Below are 22,061 nucleotides of genomic sequence, written 5' to 3'. Positions count from 1 at the left end.
TTCTGGCCAGGTCTCCCATGATATAAGCTGTTTATCACCTCTCAGACTCATGTCCTAGGTCTCTGGCCTATGTCTTTCTTTTGTCATTGATCCCTCTTGCCCTGCAGGAATTTCTGAGTCAGTGATCTCCCCTGTGCTAGAAGCATGGCTTCCGTTTCTAAGTGTCCTTCTCTGCCATAAATGCATCTTCGACACTCCCCCGTCCTTAGATTTTCAATAATTTCTTTTCCATTTCTCTCCATCATTATACTCACTGAATTATACTGCATCATTAACATATGAATTTATTAAATTATATTTATTATGTATCCATATTTTAAAACAAATTTATTATGCAAAGATATACGAGACAGGAAATTCATGTAATATACCTTACTTGCCCTTTCCCACCCCGGCATCCTTGTAGATTTCACTCCCCTAAGGTATCCACCCCTTCATGAAATTAATTTTGCTTCAGGACAAATATAAATGGAACAAAGGACTCTTGCCTTAAGCAAGTCCAGAAATGTTATCTTAAGATTAATATTCTTTTTATTATTTTGCACTTGATTTATTTCACGATTTGGAAATCTTAAACCATAAAAGTGAAAATAAAGTTTCTGATCCACAACAGGCCAAAAGCAGGCTTGAAACTCTGAGAGATACAAGTGATGATGACAGAGGGAAGTCTGGAAAATGAAGGTCCTCCTCTTGTCCCCAGCACCTAACCCAGTGTCTGGCATCTAGATGGACTTTGGAAATTATTCATAGAACTAGTGATGAGACACTGAGAGGACTCCTGCCTGGACATGGCAGGACAGCAGAGCCCTTCATTCTGCTGTTGAAACAGGTGTTGGCTTCAAAAAGTAAAATCCAACCTTTCCTTCAGCTTTGTAACACTTCTGCTGAGTCCTGGAAAGGAAAGGGAGGTAAGAACTCCATAGATGACAATTCTATAGTAGAGTATCATAATTCTAAGGATACAGTATTATTTCAGAAGAAATATAATTACGTATGCACATGGTATCAGTTGGTTATTCACATCTCCTGGATTTCCAGTTACGGGGGTGAATACATTGTTTGAGTCGATTTTCTGTTTCTTGCAGCCAAAAGCATTCAAAGATATCCAGATAGGGGTTTGGGTTTCACAGATGTAGGTCTTAGTCAGTACTCATCAAATGGTGCATTTCGTTATACATAAGTTTTATCTCTTAAAAAAAAAAAGAAACTTGTAGCAACATGAATGGTCCTAGAGAATATCATAGTAAGTGAAGTCAGTCAGACAGAGAAAGACAAATAACATATGATCTCACTTAGACATAGAATCTAAAAACATGATACAAACAAACTTATTTACAAAACAGAAATAGACTCAGACATAGAAAAAAACATGGTTACCAAAGGGGAAGGTGGGGAAGAGCGATAAATTAGGAATTTGGGATTAACAGATACACACTACTATATATAAGATAGATAATTAAGGACCTACTGTATAGCACAGGGAACTATAATCAGTATCTTGTATCACGTGCTAAAGCAAGCACGGTGGAATGTTAATTGTGGTATCCAAGCAGGTGGAGAAAAGGACGTTCACTGTAGAATTATTTACACTTTTCTGTATGTTTGAAATTTTTCGTAATAAAATGTTGGAGGAAAAAGCTCTAGTTCACTCTTGTTCCTTATATTTGAATGTCCTTAAATACTCTGTGATAACTTTTGGCTCTTGTAAGTATGGTAGCAGGATAAGTGTACTTTATCATGGCAACTAAGGTCTATTCATCCTCTCTCATGAAGACAGGTTATATCAGAGTCTACAAAACAGTCATTAATAAAGTAAATTCTTTTTTCCCCAATATTTATTTATTAATAAACATAACACTAATTGCCTGGCATAGTTATAAGTGCTATACAAATATCAACATATCATTCTAAGACCAATTTACTGAAGTGTATTTTCATCACCAGTTTACAGACTAAGAAACTAAGACACAGATTCATGAAATAAGTAACCCAAGGTCATCCAGCTGGTAAATAACAGAATCGGGGTTTAAGCTGAGGCATTCTGATTCCAGTCTATACACTCTTCAGCCCTGTACTTTCAATCCAATATAATCAACATGTGATCCTTTTCAGCAACTTCATCTGTGATCTCTGGTTATTTCAAGAAAACCTTAGAAACCACAAATAAGTCATGCTATTTGGTACAGACCAGTAATGAGCAAATTTTTAAAAATGTATTAATAGTTATCTTTTTATCACTTCATTTGTTGTATCTGTGTTGTGTATATGTGTGCTTCATTTATTGTTTTACTCTTTAATAAACTTATTTTAGAACAGCTTCGGATTTAGAGAAAAATCGTAAAGATATACCACACACCACTAATATGGCAAATTTGATACAGCTGGTTAATACTGATACAATATTGTTTACTAAAGTTCATACTGTAGTCACTTTTCCTTAGTTTTCTTTTTTTTATTTTTAAAATGTCATTTTACTTTTTTTATTGGAGGATAATTGCTTTACAATGTTGTGTTAGTTTCTGCTGTACAATGAAGTGAATCAGCTCTATGTATACCTATATCCCCTCCCTCTTGGACCTCCCTCTCACCCCCCTGCCATCCCACCCATCTAGGTGGTCACAGAGCACTGAGCTGAGCTTCCTGTGTGTTATAGCATGTTCCCACTAGCTAGCTATCTTATGCATGGTAGTGTATATATGTCAGTCCTAATCTCCCAATTTGTCCCACCCTCCCCTTCCCCTCCCTGTGTCCACATGTCCATTCTCTATGTCTGCGTCTCTATTCCTGCCCTGCTAATAGGTTCATGTGTACCATTTTTCTAGATTCCACATATATGCGTTAATACACGATATCTGTTTTTCTCTTTCTGGCCTACTTCACTTTGCATGACAGACTGCAGGTCCATCCACATCTCTACAAATGACCCAATTGCATTCCTTTTTATGGCTGAGTAATATTCCACTGTATATATGTACCACATCTTCTTTATCCATTCATCTGTCCTTGGACATTTAGGTTGTTTCCATGTCCTGGCTATTGTAAATAGTGCTGCAATGAACATTGGGGTACATGTGTCCTTCTGAATTATGGTTTTCTTAGAAAGTAAATTTTAACAAATGTGAAGGAAAATGAATCATGGTTATGCATCAGATAACCGCCTTAAAACCTCACCTCTAAACTGATTTTTGTTGTCTGTTTTTAAGAAGAAAATAGTACAAGTAGGAGCTTTGGTAAAGTCTTATTTTATCAACCTTCCTATAGCTTAACTAAAGATGATATAAGAGGCACTTGGCACCTAGATGTAAAATAGTCATATAGCACCACTGCTTTTTCCAGTGAATACATTCTGTGAAAGTCACTATCATTTATGGAAATGTTAATGACCAAAGGTTAAGTAGAACTTTTATAAAAATATTCAGTGAAAACAGGGTGCAAGTTTACCCCATTCTCCTTTCCTCCTGGGGAAGAGGAAAGGAATCGGGAAGCAAAACAGTACTTCTACAATCCAAAAGTTCACGCTTTACCGGACTCAGTATATGTGCCTGAAAATAGTGTGCAAACCGCATAAAAAGAATTGCCTTTTTTTTTTTTGTGGCACACAGGCCTCTCACTGTTGTGGCCTCTCCCGTTGCGGAGCACAGACTCCGGACGCGCAGGCCCAGTGGCCATGGCTCACGGGCCCAGCCGCTCCGCGGCATGTGGGATCTTCCCAGACCAGGGCACGAACCTGTGTCCCCTGCATCGGCAGGCAGACTCTCAACCACTGCGCCACCAGGGAAGTCCAAGAACTGCATTTTAAATAGAAAACTAACCCAGGATCCTCAACAGAAAATGTGCTAAATCCTTTTCTATGATGGAAAAAAACAATCCTTTCTTAACATATCCTTTTTGTAAATTTGCACATTTATACACTGGTTGTTCTTAAACCAGTACCTCGTTATATATCTCTACACTAACCCCCTCCCAATCCCCCTTGTTTTTTGTTTGTTTGTTTGTTTTGTGGACACACCACTCATAGTGTATTCCTCCAGAATTTTACAACTTGTTAGAAAATGGCCAACTTCACACATAATGAAAGCACAGGGACTAACCTAACTGTAATGAAAATAGGATAGCATGAAATGAGGCTTTCTCTCTTAACGAGAGAATGTTCATTCTGATCTTCTTTTGTTTCTCACACTTTAAGTCATGATCAGAGAAGCTACTGAGCACTTTGTACTAGGACTGGTCCTTCTGAAGCCTACCTGATCTGCCACAAAGCACAAGGTTCGGTTCTCTGGGGCTGTAACAGTTTCACCACCCAAAAGAGAGCCTTACAGAGCTGGATGATCAAAATAAGGCCAAGACCTAAGTGGGTGCTGAGCCACAGTTTACTTCAATGAAAGGAACCTCTGGGTAAATATCAGAATCAGAAATCTGTAGGTACAAGTGTTGCAGGGAGACCGTGTCATCAGGATTAAAACAAATAACAAACACATACCACCACCAATAACAAAATCACCAGAAGCAGCTAAAGGTTCCAAGTGGAAAGATTTGAGCCTTTCTCTGATGACACTAGCTGCTATCTACCTCCTCTGCAGCTGCCGTGGGCTTCCCCCAGCTGGAGGCCCTGGCATTTGTCCCCTCTTGCCACACCCTAGCAACAGCTGTTATCAGAAAACTGCACAGATGAAAGGATATCTTGTCCCCCACTCCCAGGTGTGTTTTCTTTCTCCATCTCGCCTCTCCTACTCAACCTTAAAAATATTTGGAAAGCTACAGAAAAGTGACTCTTTGTGCAGACGAGAGTAAATTCCTGCTCTCTCTGAACTCTTCCAGTTTGGGGCCATCCCAGCCCTGATGAAAATAGCTCCTGTTGCCCCTGCTGGCACTGCCACGGGAACAGCTGTTTACAAGCAGGCTGTCTGATCCGCTAAGCTCTCTCCCCGCACTCCGTCTCCACTGGTGTTCCCCCAGCATCTAATAATCCATAAAAACAGTCACTGACATAGGCCTCCAAGTTTGGTTAAAGCTGATAATACAGGGACAAGGATCCCAGATCTGGGACCCATCTCTGCTTGGTAGATAATGAGGAAGAGAGAAAAGTGGGATGACGTACTAGGTAGAAGGAGGGTTGATGATTGTTTCCTTTGTCTTTTCCTAATCACTAAACTCATAGACACCAACCATTTAAGAGCCGCCACCTAATAAAGGGACGTGAGTTCCTGATCCAAATAAATACTAGAAATTCTAGGAGAGGAGAACAGTCATCCACCACCTCTCATTCGCTTCTTTTGAGGTGTGTTTATTTAATAACTTATTTTCAGGTTTATTGATTCCAAAGTCGACAGAAGCCAAAACCTAAATATCAGGATTGGCCTTTTAGAAAAGTAACCGCAAACATATTACTCAGAAACAACTAACACTGCACTCATTTCAAAAACAGGTGTACGTCAGGACAAGCGCATGAAGGTGTACAATAATTCCACAATCGTGTACTGAGCACTCACTCAGTGTCTTCCATTTGCATGAGGGTTTTGGCAAGTGACAAAGTACTTTCCCAGGCTCTCTCTCCAGGGGAGAAAGGAGTCTTTACTGAGTTTGCTATGTGCCAGGACTGTGCCTGCTGTCCCCACACCCAATGTGTGAAGCAGAAAAGATGTTCGTAGGAACAGGGTCTGTATATGAGAAAAGCCTCTGGTGTAAAGGCAGTTCATCACTCTACACGAGGCTTGTCTGCACTGACTCCAAATACAGTCATTTGCCATTTCCTAAAGTTCTCCCTTTTTCATCTGAACAGGCGGTAATTTCCCAAGGCCACGATTCTCTGCTTATTAGAAGAATAAAAGCATATTCCTCCTGCTTGGATCCCTACATTTCAGTAGTAGCATCTGGGCAGTAGCTTTCCCTCTATTCCCTTTGGTTACAATGGTTACTTCCATATTAACGGACACCAGTAGGGGCTACCCCCTAAGACATTCTCTAAGCCAATTTTGAAGTTCCTTAAGTTCAAAGTGCAATAAAACAAACTACAGTCGACCCTTGAACAACTGGGATTTGAACTGCTCAGGTCCACTTACACTTGGAGTTTTTCAATATAAATACTACAGTACTACATATTTCATGATTGGTTGGATCTGTGGATGGGGAACCAGGGATGAAGAGAACGTCTGACTATAAAGTCATACTCGTATCTTCAACTGTGCAGAGGGCGGGTGCCGTAACCCGCGCATTGTTCAGGGGTCAGCTGTATTTCTCCTTGTTCTGTTCTGTATCTCTAAATTCCATATCTCATATTTACTTTATTGTAGATTGGCCTTTGGTTCCAGAAGCTGACTTTTACCTTCTATCTGCATACTGCATTAACATTGGCAAAACAAATTCAGAAAAGCAACTCAATATTGATTTAACATGTTTTTATGAAAAAGGCAATAGCAAGGCTGTAAGAGTCTGGAAAGGCAGTCTGGTGTAGCAAAAAGGCAATACATCAAACAATCTGAAAGAACTGCAATTTCCTACAACTTAGCTAAAACTCATTGCCTCGTAAATTGCTTTTAGGGACCCAGCTTTAATGACTGGATAAGACTGTTGTAATTAGCATATTTAGTCTAGGTAGATGAGCATAACTGAAAAGCTTGAGGTGTTTTCTCTCTTAATTAAGCATTCCTCATTACATTCTTAATTCTCCCCCTACCCCGCTCCCATCCTCACAGCTGGCAAAATAGTGAACTGTAATTTATCTTCCCATTAAAATGATTACAAATTCAGAATGAGTGGAGTTCAAATTAAGAATGAGTGGAGTTCAAATTAAGTTTTCAAAACCATATGGCAAGGGAGACCCACTTTAAAAGTTAACGGAGAAACTGACCATTCTATCTTGTAAAAACATAAACACCTCTAGAAATTAATTAGCTTTTTCCCGACAGAAGGGAAAAATCATTTGTCTACTTGCTTGTTTGCAAAAGTTCTCATACCAGAATACCACAGTCTTATATATATGATTCTGTTTTACATTGGTCTTACCCTGACACTTCTTAACCCTCTAAATTGTAATCTAGCATTTTGCTTAAGAGCAAGAACTCTCAGCCCTAGCACTTTCTGGCTGAAAAATCTATGGCCAGTTAGCTTACATACTTCATTCCTCAGTTTTCCCATCTGTAATATGAGGATAACAAGTATATCTTCTACACAGAGTAGCTTATAAAGCTTAAAGGTATATATATGCTTTTGATAATATATATTTATATATATATTTCTAATAATATATATAAGCACTTGGAAGAGTCTTTGGCAGGTAATATATGCCATATAGGTATTATTGTTATTATTATCATGCCATTACCACAGAGAGAACAGTGATATTCACTGGCCTTCTTTATTTAAATGCTCTATTACAAACCACTTTCTTGCTAAGTATCTCTGGGATTAATCTATAGAAGAAACAGAAGGTGGATTTTGGATGCTGTAATTAGAATGTCAGTTATGATTGCATGACAAATCTCAAGATAAAAGATTTATATATAAAACATAAAAATAAATAATGATTTAAAAAGTCATCGTATGAAACCTCACTAGTACGAAGGATTTTTATATGGTTAATTATCTTCAAATCAGGAATGTTCTGAGACAATTTTCTGGACTATTTACGGTATATTTTCTCTGTGCTGTATCAAGAATGATAATATAAAAAGATATATATAAAATATCAGTCCCATCTGGCGTGGTAGTCATGTGTTATCAAGTTAATGATAAAATTCATCACATTCTTTGGCCAATCCAAAAAGAAAGCATAAAGTTTATTTTAAAAGTTTTAATATTTTGTCTTTCATCGCTCTAATGTGTCATCCAAATGCATTTTTGTAGTAGTTTTACTGAGATATAATTCACACACCACATAATTCACCCATTTGCTGTATATAATTCAATGGTTTTTAAGCATATCCACAGAGTTATGATATCATCACCACAATCAAGTTTAGAACATTTTCATCATCCCCAAAAGAAACTCTACATCCATCAGCAATCACCCTCCATTCCCCCTCCCCACTGCCACTGGCAACCACTTTCTGTCTCCACAGATTTGCCTATTCTGGACGTTTCATATAAATGGAGCCATATTGGGTTGGCCAAAAAGTTGTTCGGGTTTTTCCGTAACATGGAAAACCCGAACGAACTTTTTGGCCAACCTCCTAATATATGCCTTTTTGTGTCTGCCTTCTTTCACTTAGTATCATGTTTTCAAGGTGCATCCATGTTGTAGTATATATCAGTACTTTATTCCTTTTTATTGCTGAATAATACTCCCTCGTATGAACAGACCACACATTATGTACCCATTCATCAGTTGGTGGGCATTTGAGTTGGTTCTGGTTTTGGCTATTATATAAAATGCTGCTGTGAAAATTTGTGTACAAATTTTTATGTAGACATATGGTTTTGTTTCTCTTGAATACATACCTAGGAGTAAAACTGCTGGGTCGCATGGTAATTCTATGTTTAGTCTTTGAGGAAATACCAGAATGATTTCCAAAGTGGCTGCATCATTTTACCTTTCCACCAGCAGTGTAGAAGGTTCCAGTTTCCCTGCATCCTTGCCAACAGTTCTCATTATCTGTCTTTTTGATTATAGCCATCCTGGGGATGTGAAGTGGTATCCAAATGCAGTTTTAAGATACAAAGACACTCAGATACATTGAGCAAGGAAGTAAAATCTTTTACAACAAGGGAAAGCACAAAGAGATTAGGAAAAGGATCCTGCAGTCAGGCTGGAGAAGAAAGCAGGAGATGTTTTTAAATGTTACTCAATTTCATATCCTTATGCAACCAGCTGCCCTTACCAAAATGTCAGGATTATGGAGCCAACCCCCAATTTCACATCTGAAGTTTATAATAATCATAGCAACAACTACTCTTGACTTATTGATTTATTTTACAAAGTTCCTTCCCATGTTATACCCCATTTGCTCCAACACCACAGATCTTACGTGGGAGGATATTATTATTCCCATTCTGCAGGCACAGTCGCTGAGGCCCAGAGTGGCTAACTGACTTGCCCAAGCAAAAGTAGTTCAAAACAAATACATACATCCATATATACATCCATAAATAAATATTAAATTAATCAAATTCACAGAGCTGGACCTGGAAGCCAAATTTTGTATTTCAAATCCCAATCCTGGTGTCTCCTTTCCTTACCACCTTCATTCACCTCATCTTTGATGACCCAGAAAGCAATGGAAAGGAAAGAGAAGGCAGAGAGGAGGAATTGTCTGTGTGTCTGTGAGTGTGTGAGTGAGTGTGTGTGTGTGTGTGTGTGTGTGTGTATAGCAATTAGAGGCAGGAGGCCTGCACATCACAAAGTCCCCACAATCCACCTGTGAGAAAGCAGTTAGGGATGTGAAATCATGTTGTGACAGTGACAGCCAGGAGGGCTGCATCCCTACTCCTTTAAGAGAGGTTCTTCCAGTAACCAAGAAGCTAGTGGCATACATGGCCACTTAACCCTAAATTCTGAATATTACATTATCTGTATTTACAACAGTATATTTAATTACATACACTAGTTATTCAAATATTCGAGTAATCACTATATACTCTGTACTCAGCACAGTGCAAAGATGGTAGAGATTTTTAAGAAGCAATGATGACAGTTCTCCAAAGTAAAATTAAGTAACTAACATTTACTAAGCCTTTTACATGTAGCACCTCCTCAATTAATCCTCACAAAATTCCTGCAAGAGAAGTAAAACGGAGGCACAGAGAAGTTAAGTAAATTGTCCGCAAGTCACAGGACTAATAAATGGTGGAGACAGAATAAGAACCCAGGTAGCCTGTGTTCTTAACCACCAACCAATCCTTTCTGCTAGATCTTGCTCAGCTGGAAGTCACCTGTGGTGACACACAGAGACCAATAACACTCGTTAATTCCAACAACCATTTGTTGAACGCTCTTCAATACATGAAGCCCAGGGGAAAACTCTCACAACAACCCTATGAAGTGCTATCTTCATTGCCTTTCTACAGATGAGGAAACAGGCTCAGAGAAGTGAATTAACTTGTCCAAAGTCACAGAACTATAATAACTAAGGCTGGCATGGTGCATACTATATCCCAGGCACTGATCTAAGCACTAACTCATCTAATTAATCCTCATCACAATACAGAGGTAGGCTCCATTATTACCCATCATTCTTAGTTAAGTAACTCGTCCAAGGTCCCACACTAGTAAGTAGCAAACCCAGATTCACTCTGGTTTTAAAGTCCTCCTCAAAACAACTTAATGTTAACTCTTGGCAACAAAGTGGCTGAGCAGAAATTCAAACCCAGGTCTATATAACCCGAGTGCGAGACAGCCCTCTATCTTCTTACCGACACACTACGCCTAGTCCTCAAACTTGCTGCCGTGCAGAGGGGTGCCTGGGAAGAGGAGAAGTGCTCTGGGGACTTCCCCAACCAAGGAAGGGGTATTTAAGCATCTCGAAGGAGAAAGTGCTTTCTGGACAAACAGAGGCACCCTGCAGTTTATCATTTTAAAGGAAGTGAAACGTACCCAATTGAAGAGCAGATAAATTATTAAAGTGTTTCCAGGTGAATCAAAAAAGCTTTGATTTTTTTCAGTTAGAAAATCTCTTGATGGAAAAGCTTTTATTCCCTTTAATTCTGACTATACATTAAAAAATCACCAAGGGATAGAAATGCGCAATTTGCCTCTTGTAACTTGTAACTAAATTAATTCTGACCTCCAATATTTACTTTCTCAACCTAAGGGCAGCAAGCAGGGTGGTTACCAAACCTTTAGGGATCGTTGCAAGAGTCTCTCTCCTTCGGGTCCTGAAACACAGCATTTTAGAAACCAAAACGAGCCTGGAGATTCAGGCCAAGAACTAGAAGTAAGAGGCAAGCGCACCGTTGCGATGGGACAGGGGCCGGCATGCAAGTTTTGGCTCAACCACTGTAAAGCCAAGGGGTTTTTCCCCCTGGCAAACTGATTAATGACCACAAGACGGGCAGCTGCGGAACCGGTCATACCATAAGGAGAATTCTCAAACATGAATCCAAGAAGGACCAGGATGGGATGGAAATGATAAAGTGGGCGGGAGGGGGTCCTGAATCTGGGGGTAACTGCCTGTCCTGGACGCAGTGACACACATCAAGTCCCAATTCTTGCAGCAGCCGGGGGCCAATGGACCCTGCTGCCTAAAATGTGCGCGCTGGGGGAGCTGGCAGCAGGGCAGCGGGACAAGGTGCCTCCACGCCCCCTTGCGGACCCAAATAATGACGGATGAGTATGTGCCAATTAAGCGATAGGTACAGTGTTTCAGAAATGTTCTCAGTTTAGCCCCCACCACAACCATTCAAGGAAGTTGCCGTGATCAGCCCCATTTTATAGATGAAAATACTGAGGCTCAGAGGAGTGAAGCCAGACTTGCAAGCCAAAAGTAAAACCTTAAGTGAAAGGGATTTGGTCTGGCTCCTTTTATCTAGGAGTAAAGGGGCTGGGGTTGGGGCCGGCGGGGGGCCCTTCACCCGCTCCTCTTACTCTCTGAGCGGAGGAGGAGCTAGCTGTCAGCCAGGAGGCCTGGCAGCTCCCGGGTGCCCGGGCAAAGAGGGCGCGCGCGGTCGGCAGCAACGCGTCTGCGGGGCGCAGGGCTGCAGCAGCTGAGCGAGGGCGCAGCAAGCACGGCGCGCCCGCCCGCGTCCGCCTCGGGAGCCCGGCGCCAGTCCGGAGTCCTCAGGGCGCCGGGCTGCAGCAGCTAAACGGCGGCGCGGCGCGGACGGTCGACGCGTCCGCAGGCGTCCCGGAGCGCCGCGCGAGTCGCTAGCCACGAGCCACGGCGCGCGCGCGCGCGCGCGCGCGACTGCCACGGACACTGGCTGGCAGTGCCACCGCTAGCCTCCCCCGGCACTGCCCCTCATCTTACCGTAGCTGCTCTCCGGTGACCAGGACCTCAGCCATGCGCTCCAGCTCCCTTTGCTGCGCCCCGCCACTCCCGCTGGTGCTGCTGTCGCTGCCACCGCTGCCAGCGCTGTTGCCCTCCTCCATGGTCGGGGCTGCGCCGCTACCTCTGTCTTCGCGGTCCGCCGCGGGTTCGGGTATTAAATCAGCCTTCCCTCACTGAGGCCTCCCCCGCCATCTTTGTTAGGGGCCGTCCCGTAGTTCAGACGCGATTGGCTGGAGAGGGAATCCCTTGTGGGTAGGCTGAGGCGCTCGGCGAGTCCGCCCCAGTAACTCCAGCTTGGGGGCGTGGCTGGAGCCCCGCGTGGTCGGGGGCGGGGCCGAGAGAGGAAAATATCAACATCTGGGCGGGGGGCGGTTCTGCGCTAATTGTGCTGTTTGAGGTCGAGTTCGTTGTGGACCTCTTCTATTACCCACAAAGCTCATGCTGTGGGATCCTGGGGACGGGCGGGGAGGTTACTAGACAAGTGTGGAGGCGTTTTTATGATACTGTCCATGTCCCAAATTGCCAGAGAGTGAAAATAATAATTTAGCTAAATAGTGAACAATGAACATGCTGTACATGTCATCGCAGGGCTTTAAGAAATTAAAGCAACCTCCTCACCAAAGACAGCTTACTTACCTTACGGTGTAGTCAATAAAGAACGCTGGCCTGGGAATCAGACAGACCTGGGATCCAGCTCCACACCTATAATTTTTTAACTAAATGTGCTTAATCCCCAGTTTCTTCCTTTACAAAATAAAAATAATTGTGGCTATCACCTGTTGACAATCTGCTGCATTAAAGACGCTTCAGGTAGCTGTTACCGTCTTTAACTGCAACAAATTATAAAATGAGTATTGTCCTCGTTTTACTCAGGAAGCAGGCCCGGAGAGATGGGGTAACTTGATCCAAATTCTGCATAAAGTAGGAAAATCGTTTAACAGAAGTAGAGGTCCCGGAGATAACGAGATTAACTGGCTGTTGCTCATGTTTTAATTCTGTAATCATTACATAGACTATCAAAAGTTTGCATGGGGGGGCTTTCCTGGTGGCGCAGTGGTTGAGGGTCCGCCTGCCGATGCAGGGGACGCGGGTTCGTGCCCCGGTCCGGGAGGATCCCGCGTGCCGCGGGGCGGCTGGGTCCGTGAGCCATGGCCGCTGAGCCTGCGCGTCCGGAGCCTGTGCTCCGCAACGGGAGAGACCACAGCAGTGAGAGGCCCGCGTACCGCAAAAAAAAAAAGTTTGCATGGGCTTCAAGCTCAAAAACGAAGTTTCTGTCCTGATTCTGTCCTTTACCAACTTTGCAAACTTATGCTAGTTACTTAACTTTTCTGGGCCTCAATTTCCTATCGATAAAACAGGAATAATTCCTACTTTATAGGGATGTTGTGTGGCTTAAATGAAATAACATTACGAAAAATTTCCAAGTACATGCTATGTATTCAGTAGATGTTCTTTTTAATATCATTACTGCTTTTAATACGAAGAAAAAGAGAAAGAAGGAAAAAAAGAAATTCTTGCCAGATACTTTCCATTATGAGTTTTTGATGCTAGACAAAACACTTTTCCTCAAGTTATCTCTAATGAATTTTTTATTATTAATAGGCCTTCAGAATGAAGAAAAGAGAAGTGCAGACCTAGCCCCACTAAATCTCTCTTTGATTTAATGGTTTTAAGCTTTTTGAAAGTGCAAAATGAAAAAAAATTTTTACCTATTCCTAATTATCCATTGTTCAAGCAACATTTAGTTTTATCCAAAAGCTCTATCTACATATTGTAAATCGTATCACTATTATGATTGTCTTCTGGTTTTTCTCCCTTTAAATCTAGTCATGTGTGGTTTGAATTCAGACAGATTCCTTTACCTGAAAAATAAAAATGAAAAATGTTTTCTTTTGTAAAATACTTTCTTGTTTAATAGTTTCTGATAAAAAGCTCAAGGTCAAAAACTTTTATCATACAAGTTTATGATAAAAAAACTATTAAAAAAAGCACCTTAACATAAGGGGGAAAAAAATCAAGTCACTAACATACCTGATACCACTACTCCAGTGAGAGATAGTGCAGAATTTATTTTTCATGCTTGATGAGAAGGTCGTGTGTGTGTGTGTGTATGTGTGTGTATAGATGTGAACAGGAAATGGGGAATTGGCATGCTATTATTGTTTTAACCTTTCTTTTGACATATGAGACACACCATGTTCCATTGGGTTAGAAGACAGCCCCTTTTTCCTAACTTAGGGGAACGTTAGTGAACTGACTCTTGAGGACATGTGAGCATAAATGCCAGGACTCTGAGCTCTGGAGCAACTGGCCCCAGAATAAAGTGGGATCTATAGGTATTGCTAGATGAGAGAAGGCTGCTGAAATGGCAATTAATCCAAGATCTTCAAAGGGCTAAAAATTCCAGCAGATCTTGGTTTGACTCCTGGCTCCATTAGAGAAAGTTCATTATCTTTTCTATGTTTCTTCCCTTCTTTGTAAAGTCAGGATCATACCACCAATCCCACTGGGTTGTTGCGAGGATTAAATAAAATTGAATAAGCCCACTTATCATAGGTAGAAACTATTAAATGTGAGGCTTCTCCTCCAGCGCACCCTACTCACCTGCTTCACGCCTTCTGGCCGTTTTGGTGTTCTGGAGCCAGTGCTTCTCAAACTCTTGGTAGATAAGGATCAAATGTATGTGCGTGTGTGCTTGCACAGGTGTGTGCCTATGTGTGTTTTCAATCCACTGAAGACTGACACTTTGGTAAAATACAGTAAAAAAGAAATTAAAAAAACATACAAAGCACAAGCCCCAATTTTTCATTGTTGTGGTCAACAGACAGAAAATTGTCAAATTTCTATAAACCTTTATAAATGATTTCTCTCAATGTCTGTATGTCTCAGTGTCTCTCAGTACAGGTAATGGTTACCAGCTGGCCGACCACGCTTTGAATAGTTCTGGAAAAGGGTGAGCAGCAATGTGAGAAGGTGAACTTGATTAAAACCTGTGAAAGAATACTGTTAACTACGAAGCTTAATAGCACGTTAACTATCATCACTGTTATTGCCTCTCCGTATATACCTGTATTATTCCCACCTGATCTTAAAGACAACTCAAACCCCACCTTCTCTGTGCTATCTCCTTGCACTCCCCAAAGTGGTGTGTTGCTCTTGTCTACACATTCTCATAGTATTCAAAGACGTACATTATTCTTAACCATTAATGGAAATCTGGAATCTCCAGCTGCCATAATTTTTATTCTCCTTTTGTGAATGGAAGCAGATTGATGGTTTAGCAACATCCTGTCCAGATATTTCTGTTGATCATTTAAGAAGGGAACTTGTCTTTAAAAATTAAATGTAAAGATAGAGAAAAATTAAGTATTCATGTGTTCATTACTTGCACCCATTTTCAATATTTTTGTCACCTTTTTGTAGCGTTAGAAATAAAACATTACAAATAAATTCGAGGTCCTCCAGTCCCAGCCCTGCTCACTCCCAAGTTCTTAATGCTGTAGTGTCAAAAATACTTACTCTTTGGTATATGCTACCACCTAGTGGTCCATTTTGCAATGACACTAAATGATACTGGGTCTCCTGCAGGAAAAGGGCCACGCTCAGGAAGGCTTCGGGGAAATTTGGATGGGGTTGGGGAGGAGGGTGTAGTTTTTCTCCTTATTGGGCGTGTTCCTGGCTTTTAGTGAGCATGAGCATGGACTAGGGATACTAGGTATTCTCATTTTCTTGAGACAACACCTCACAAAGAAGAAATGAATTGTCCTAAATCCTGAATGTTTTTCCTATGTCCTGTGGGATCTTCAAGTGTAAGAAAAACCTGTTTGCAGTTAACTGAGCTTTAACCTAATTTGGTTTTACATAGAAACACAAGATATTTTTAAATTTTAAAAATGTAATCTTGAATTGTCCATGGATGCAATTATTGTGTACATCAAGAAAAATTTGTACTTTGTTCTGTTCAGAACTTTACCAAAAAAGGTTCATCATTGTATAACATTGCTTCACCCACCATTTGTGTGGTACCGTGAGAACAACACACCTTTTTCAGTGCATTTGTTAGATATTGCATGCCTGTGTGTGTATTTGCATAGGAATATATTAAGCCAAGTTGTAAAATACCAAATATAAAAAAGAAGTGATGGCAATATTCAGTTAAATATTGTCTTAATTCTGTTATTCTAAAATTATTCATTAGTTATAAATATCTGATGACCACACTAGGCTTTCTACTAGAGTCATTTGAATATTAAAATAAAAATTATTTTGTTATATGTGATTTTCCTTTTCTATTTCTTCCCTATATTTCAGCATAAGGGCATCATATTGATTTTCTTTTAAATAATGCACCTAGAAAGCTTATGTTCTCTATGAATTTAATGACAAGAAAATAAAGTGAGCATCACATACTATCTATTATTTTTAAAGGGGACATTGGGTTAGATGGGATTGAGGATTTTTTAATGGAATAATAATGTTATATTTATTGAGCTCTTTCTCTGTGACTGGCCATGTTCAAAGGGTTATACATATGTTAAACAAGTATTCCTCAAAATAACCTTGTGAATTGGCCACTTTTTCTTTCTTTCTTTCTTTCTTTTTTGTTGTTGTTGAAGTATTGTTAATTTACAATATTGTGTTAGTTTCTGGTGTACAGCAAAGTGATTCAGTTATACATGTGTATATTCTTTTTCCTATTCTTTTCCGTTATAGTTTGTTACAAGATATTGAATATAGCTCCCTGTGCTATACAGTAGGACCTTGTTGTTTATCTATTTTGTGCATAGTACCAGTAGTTTGTGTCTGCTAATCCCAAACTCCTAATTTATCCCTCCCCCAATTCCCCTTTGGTAACCATAAATTCTTATTCTCTGTCTGTGATCTGTTTCTTTTTTGTAAACAAATTCATTTTTATCACTTTTGGGTTTTTGGCTGTGCCATGCAACTTGTGGGATCTCAGTTCCCCAACCAGGGATCTAACCCGGGCCCTCAGCAGTGAGAGCACGGAGTCCTAACCACTGAACCACCAGGGAATTCCCTGTAACACCTTTTAGATTCTATATATAAGTGATATCATATGATATTTGTCTTTCTCTATCTGACTTACTTCACTTAGTATGATAATCTCTAGGTCCATCCATGTTGCTGCAAATGGCATTATTTCATTCTTTCTTATGGCTGAGTAGTATTCCATTGTATATATATATGTACACCATGTCTTCTTTACCCATGGTTGCTTCCATGTCTTGGCTATTGTAAATAGTGCTGCTATGAACATTTGGGTGCATGTATCGTTTTGAATTAGAGTTTTCTCTGGATATATATTGTACTTTGTATCTGCTAATCCCAAACTCCTAATTTATCCCTCCCCCCACTTCCCTTTTGGTAATAATAAGTTTGTTTTCTATGTCTTTGGGTCTGTTTCTGTTTTGTAAATAAGCTCATTTGTAAACTTTTTAAATTGCGGAGTAATATTTCATTGTATATATACACCACATGTTCTTTATTCATTCATCTGTTGATGGACGCTTAGGTCGCTTCCAAGTCTTGGCAATTATAAATAATGCTGCTATGAACATTGGGGTGCATTTATCTTTTTGAATTATGTTTTTCTCCAGATATATGCCCAAGAGTGGGATTGCTGGATCATATGGTAAGTCTATTTTTAGTTTTTTAAGGAACCTCCATATTGATTTCCACAGCGGCTGCACCAACTTACATTCCCACCAACAGTGTAGGAGGGTTCCTTTTTCAAGGATGTATATTTTAATCCCTATGATAATTACTAAAAAATTGCAAAGAGAAAGGGCTAAAAGATCAATTGATAAATTATAATGACATTCTTTTTTAAAAATTCAAGTAATCCACAGGAGGGAAGAAAATGAAGGAAAGATTTAAAAAGGTGAGGAAAAACCCCAAATAAAAAAGTGGCAATTTCACTAGGAAAGACCAGGTGCTAGGCCACAAAACAAGTCTCAATAAAATTAAAATAACTGAAATCGTATGGAGTATGTTCTCCATGTATAAGCCATACCATAATGACATTAAGTGAAAAATTAATAAATATCTAGGAAATCACAAATATCTGGAAGTACAGTCTACTCCTAAACAATTCATGGGTCAAAGAAGTAATCACAAAGAAAATTAGAAAATATTTCAAACTGTGTGATAATGAAAGATAACTTTTCAAAATTTGTGTGATACAGCTAAAGCAGAGCTTTGAGAAAAATTTATAAACACATTTTTAACTGTTTATATTAGAAAAAAGAAAGGTCTAAAATCAATGATAAGAACTAGAAAAAGAAGAGTAAAGCAAACCCCAAGTAAATAGAAGTTAATAGTTCATGAATATTCCTTCTCCTTTTTCCAGTGGGCATAAGGAAACTTTTGGGGGTACAGAGAATGTTCTGCATTTTGATTGTGGTGGTGGTGTCACCAGTGTATAAATTTGTTAAATCCTTAAATTGTACGATTTAAATGCATGCAATTTATTTTACTTAAATCGTATCTCAATAAAGTTGATTTAAAAACAAAGGAGTCCTGAGGCAGCAGTGCCTCCTGTAAATTAAGGGAATAGCAGGGGCACCTGGGTGAGGGGGTGGGGAGGGGATGAAGATTGTATAAGGTCTTATGGGCCTTGATAAGGACTTTGAGGCTGTGGACACAGAAAAATTAAGATCAATAAGACAAAGAGCATTGCTCACCACCCAGCTCTATAAGGGTAAAGTCATAACCCACTGCCATTGACCACCACCAGTGCACCCTGAAAGGAATTCAGGATGAAAAACAAGATGAGGCATTCTATGCTTTGGATGAGCAGGCCCTTAGATAGATGCATATCTCAGTAAGAATTTCAATGATGCTAGATTATTGCATCTTCCCATACACAGAAAAGCAGTAAAATCATTAACTAGAGATATCAGCCGTCATCTTTTACCAAGATGTATGATTGACTGCATGTATTTCCTAGCCAAAAATCGTGTATAAACTGGTTTTTCCCCTACCTCTTCAGAGTTGTGTGGTTGTCTCCCAGGCTCTAGTTCTCATTAAGATCCTGAATAAAACTGAAATTCACAACTCTTTCATTGTGTATTTTTCCTTAAGTTGTCAGAATTTATTCTGAAAGTGATCAGAATCCTTTGGTGGATTTTGAACAGAGGAATGCTGTGATCTGACTTACATTAGTGCAAGGACTGCAGAAGATAATGTATACAGGATACACACCTGAGTGCTTGACTCTCAGTAAATATTTAATAGGTATGTCTTCTCTTTTCTAAGGCAATGGAGAACAAAACGGCAAAGCAGGCTACTCTGTGAAACATGAAACACTAGCACCATCTAGTGGGGAAAATCCTGTTCTACAAGCAAAGCCTAAAAAGTTTAATTAATAAAGGATATGAAGTTAAAATCTAAACTACTGTATTTCCCACAGAATGAAATAAATCTTGCTGTGAACCAGCACTTCCTTACCTGAAGTGATTTTAAGTAAATACAAGGTAATGTGGTTTCCAAGACACTATTCTGTTTTTCCTACCATGTGCAATTCTTTCCTCCAGGGAGGTATTTCTTTCAAGGCTTCCACCTCCACTGTTCGGTGAGATTTCATCTTTAGTCCAGTTTTCAGTTGTACATAACACTCTTGCTGGGTGATCTTGTTACCACACCAAACTTGGGTCTGCTTGCCTGATGTGCAGCAAAGCCAATCTACTGACACCAGGTTGTGGTGAAGAAAAGTGAAACCAAGAAGGACCCTGTGGGACTCCTGGGCACAGAAGCCTTTCAAACAGTTGCTAATCAGGGAAGGGAAGGGATGCAGAGACAAGGGAGGAGAGCCAAGAAACAATAGTGCAGCTTTGGGGCAGGGTCCTGGCTCCCCTTCAAGGGAATACACACAACATCTTTGAGCTCTTTTACAGAACTAAAACCCCCAACAAATGGAAGATGTTAGCATTCTTCATTCCAGAGAAGGTCACAGTTTGATATCCTCGAGAAGCTCATCAGGAGAACAACTGAGGCCAGATTAAAGGAGTGCAGGCACTGAACACACCCTGATTCTTATCAGCAACCCCGCCCTCGAGCCACTGCTATAAAACTCCTCACCAAATCCTCCCAGGTTGGGGCATGCAGTTTTTCAGGGCACGAGCCCACTGTGTCCCCCTTTGCCTGGCAAAGCAATAATGCTATTCTTTTCTACCTCACCCAAAACTCTGTCTCTGAGATTCTATTTGGCACCAGTGCACAGAGGCCGAGTTTTCATCAAAAGTACAGCTTTATTGCAAGGTGCTCAACATGGGGCTAAACGAGGAGAACAGGCAGCTCATGCTCAAATGACCAAACTCCCTGACGGCTTTTCAGGAAATGGTTTTTAAAGACAGTGTGAGGAAGAGAGTCATGGGATGTGTAATCAGCTCACATACAACTCTTCTGATTGGGTGGTGGTGGGGTAACTGGGTGGTATTTCAGGAATCAACATCATCAACCTTCTTGTTCCGACTGGTCTGGGGTCTATGTGCTGGTGGTCAGCAGTTAACTTCTTCCACCTGATGGGGGTTTTAGTATCGGCAAAACAACTCAAGGATATGGTTTAGGATATTATCTGTAGCCCTTGAGGAGGAACTAAAGGTCCTTGATTTTGTTTTATGGCTAAACTATTATTATTTTGTCTTGCTTGACTGTTTTCCTTTGTTTCTGTATTATCTCACTTCTCTGATTAACTTTGCTCTTTGGAACTAGGGAAAGGCCTAGGAGGCTAAAGTTCATCTGTAAACGAGAAGAGGGGATGGGGGTGTGTGTCTGTCCTTGGAAAGGTCCCACAGGGTCCTGCTCAGCTCCCATCTCATTCACAGGCACCCTTGTAATTACCATATATGTGCATTTAAAAGCTTTATCTTTTAGCTCCTGGGCAAACCTTTTTTCAAACTCCAAGTTCTAGATCCTCACGTGTATATTCTCATAGCAACTCAATCTCAAGTATCAAATCCAGAAATCATCTGACTCCAAACCTATTCCTACCCTTCCTACAATATGTTGTAAATGAGGGGATGCAGTTGCTCATGCAGGAATCTAGAATTCATCCTTCATTCTTTTCCCTCTCTTACTCTCCATGTCTAATCAAGTAGCCACTGTTGTCCTTTCAATCTCAAAAATTATTTCTCAAGCCCAGCCACCCTCATCAACCATTTAAGATCTTACTAGTCTCCTTCTACACTTGTCTCCCTTCAATCTGTGCCAGGAACTCTTTTTCTCCCTTTTCCCTCCCTTCCTCACTCATGTGTGATTTATTATCTGTCCATTTAAGTTATTTGTCTGTATGTCAGGGTTTTTTTTGTTTGTTTGCCACACCATGAGGCATTCAGTATCTCAGTTCCCTGACCAGGGATTGAACCCGTGCCCCCTGCAGTGGAAGTGCAGAGTCTTAACCACTGGACTGCCAGGAAAGTCTCCATATGTCAAGTTTTGTAATACTGAGGAAAAATATTTTAAATATATTTTATTACACATGTTTAATGCATGTATATGCGCTCAGTGTTAAAATTTATACAGTAAAGAAAAACCAGAAATCCTTTTCTTTTTTTTTTTGCGGTACGCGGGCCTCTCACTGTTGTGGCCTCTCCCGTTGCGGAGCACAGGTTCCGGAAGCACAGGCTCAGCGGCCATGGCTCACGGGCCCAGCCGCTCTGCGGCATGTGGGATCTTCCCGGACCGGGGCATGAACCCGTGTCCCCTGCATTGGCAGGCGGACTCTCAACCACTGCGCCACCAGGGAAGCCCCCAGAAATCCTTTTTGATGTCCCCCTGCACTCCCCTCCTTAGAGGTAAACATTGTCACAACTCATTCATTTATTCACTCATTGAACTGTTCAGCAAATATATATGAAGATCCATTATGTGCTGGGCACTCTGCTTAATGATGACTGAAAACATATCCTAGTGAAGTTTATAGCTTACAGTCTTAGAGAAAAAAAACCCAACCAAACAAACAAACAAAAAAACTCCACATTAAGTAATTACACAAATGTAAATTTACAACTTACTTAAAATCTAGGCATGAGAGGTACCTTTGGCATGAGATATATATTTGACAGGCTTGACCTGATCAGGGAGGTCAGAGAAAGATTTCTGAGAAGAAATCTTGACCCA

General features: G+C 40.5%; 1 protein-coding gene and 1 long non-coding RNA gene across 5 annotated transcripts in view; both read right to left on the bottom strand.

Moving 5' to 3' along the window:
* DEPTOR (DEP domain containing MTOR interacting protein) overlaps positions 1–12,144 on the bottom strand; it is a 146,433-nt gene extending 134,289 nt beyond the window's left edge. The window contains exon 1 of one of the 4 annotated variants that reach the window (XM_004265357.2): positions 11,901–12,144. In XM_004265357.2, coding sequence (XP_004265405.1) covers positions 11,901–12,022 — 122 coding nt within the window. In that variant the 5' untranslated portion in view covers positions 12,023–12,144. The remainder of the gene's footprint in view (positions 1–11,900) is intronic. The other 3 variants (XM_033419898.2, XM_033419896.2, XM_049700675.1) reach the window with 3 other exon arrangements.
* LOC117199665 (uncharacterized) lies at positions 509–11,479 on the bottom strand. The gene is made up of 2 exons (XR_004480983.2): positions 10,772–11,479; positions 509–891 (listed from the first exon to the last, which is right to left on the bottom strand). It is a non-coding gene; the product is annotated as an uncharacterized LOC117199665 (long non-coding RNA).
* Positions 12,145–22,061: the final 9,917 nt, after the last annotated feature.

This window comes from Orcinus orca, chromosome 17, assembly GCF_937001465.1.
Source record: "Orcinus orca chromosome 17, mOrcOrc1.1, whole genome shotgun sequence".
NCBI classification, from domain to species: domain Eukaryota; kingdom Metazoa; phylum Chordata; class Mammalia; order Artiodactyla; family Delphinidae; genus Orcinus; species Orcinus orca.
The sequence above is the reverse complement of the archived record's forward strand: the minus strand, read 5'-3'. Positions and strand labels throughout refer to the sequence as shown.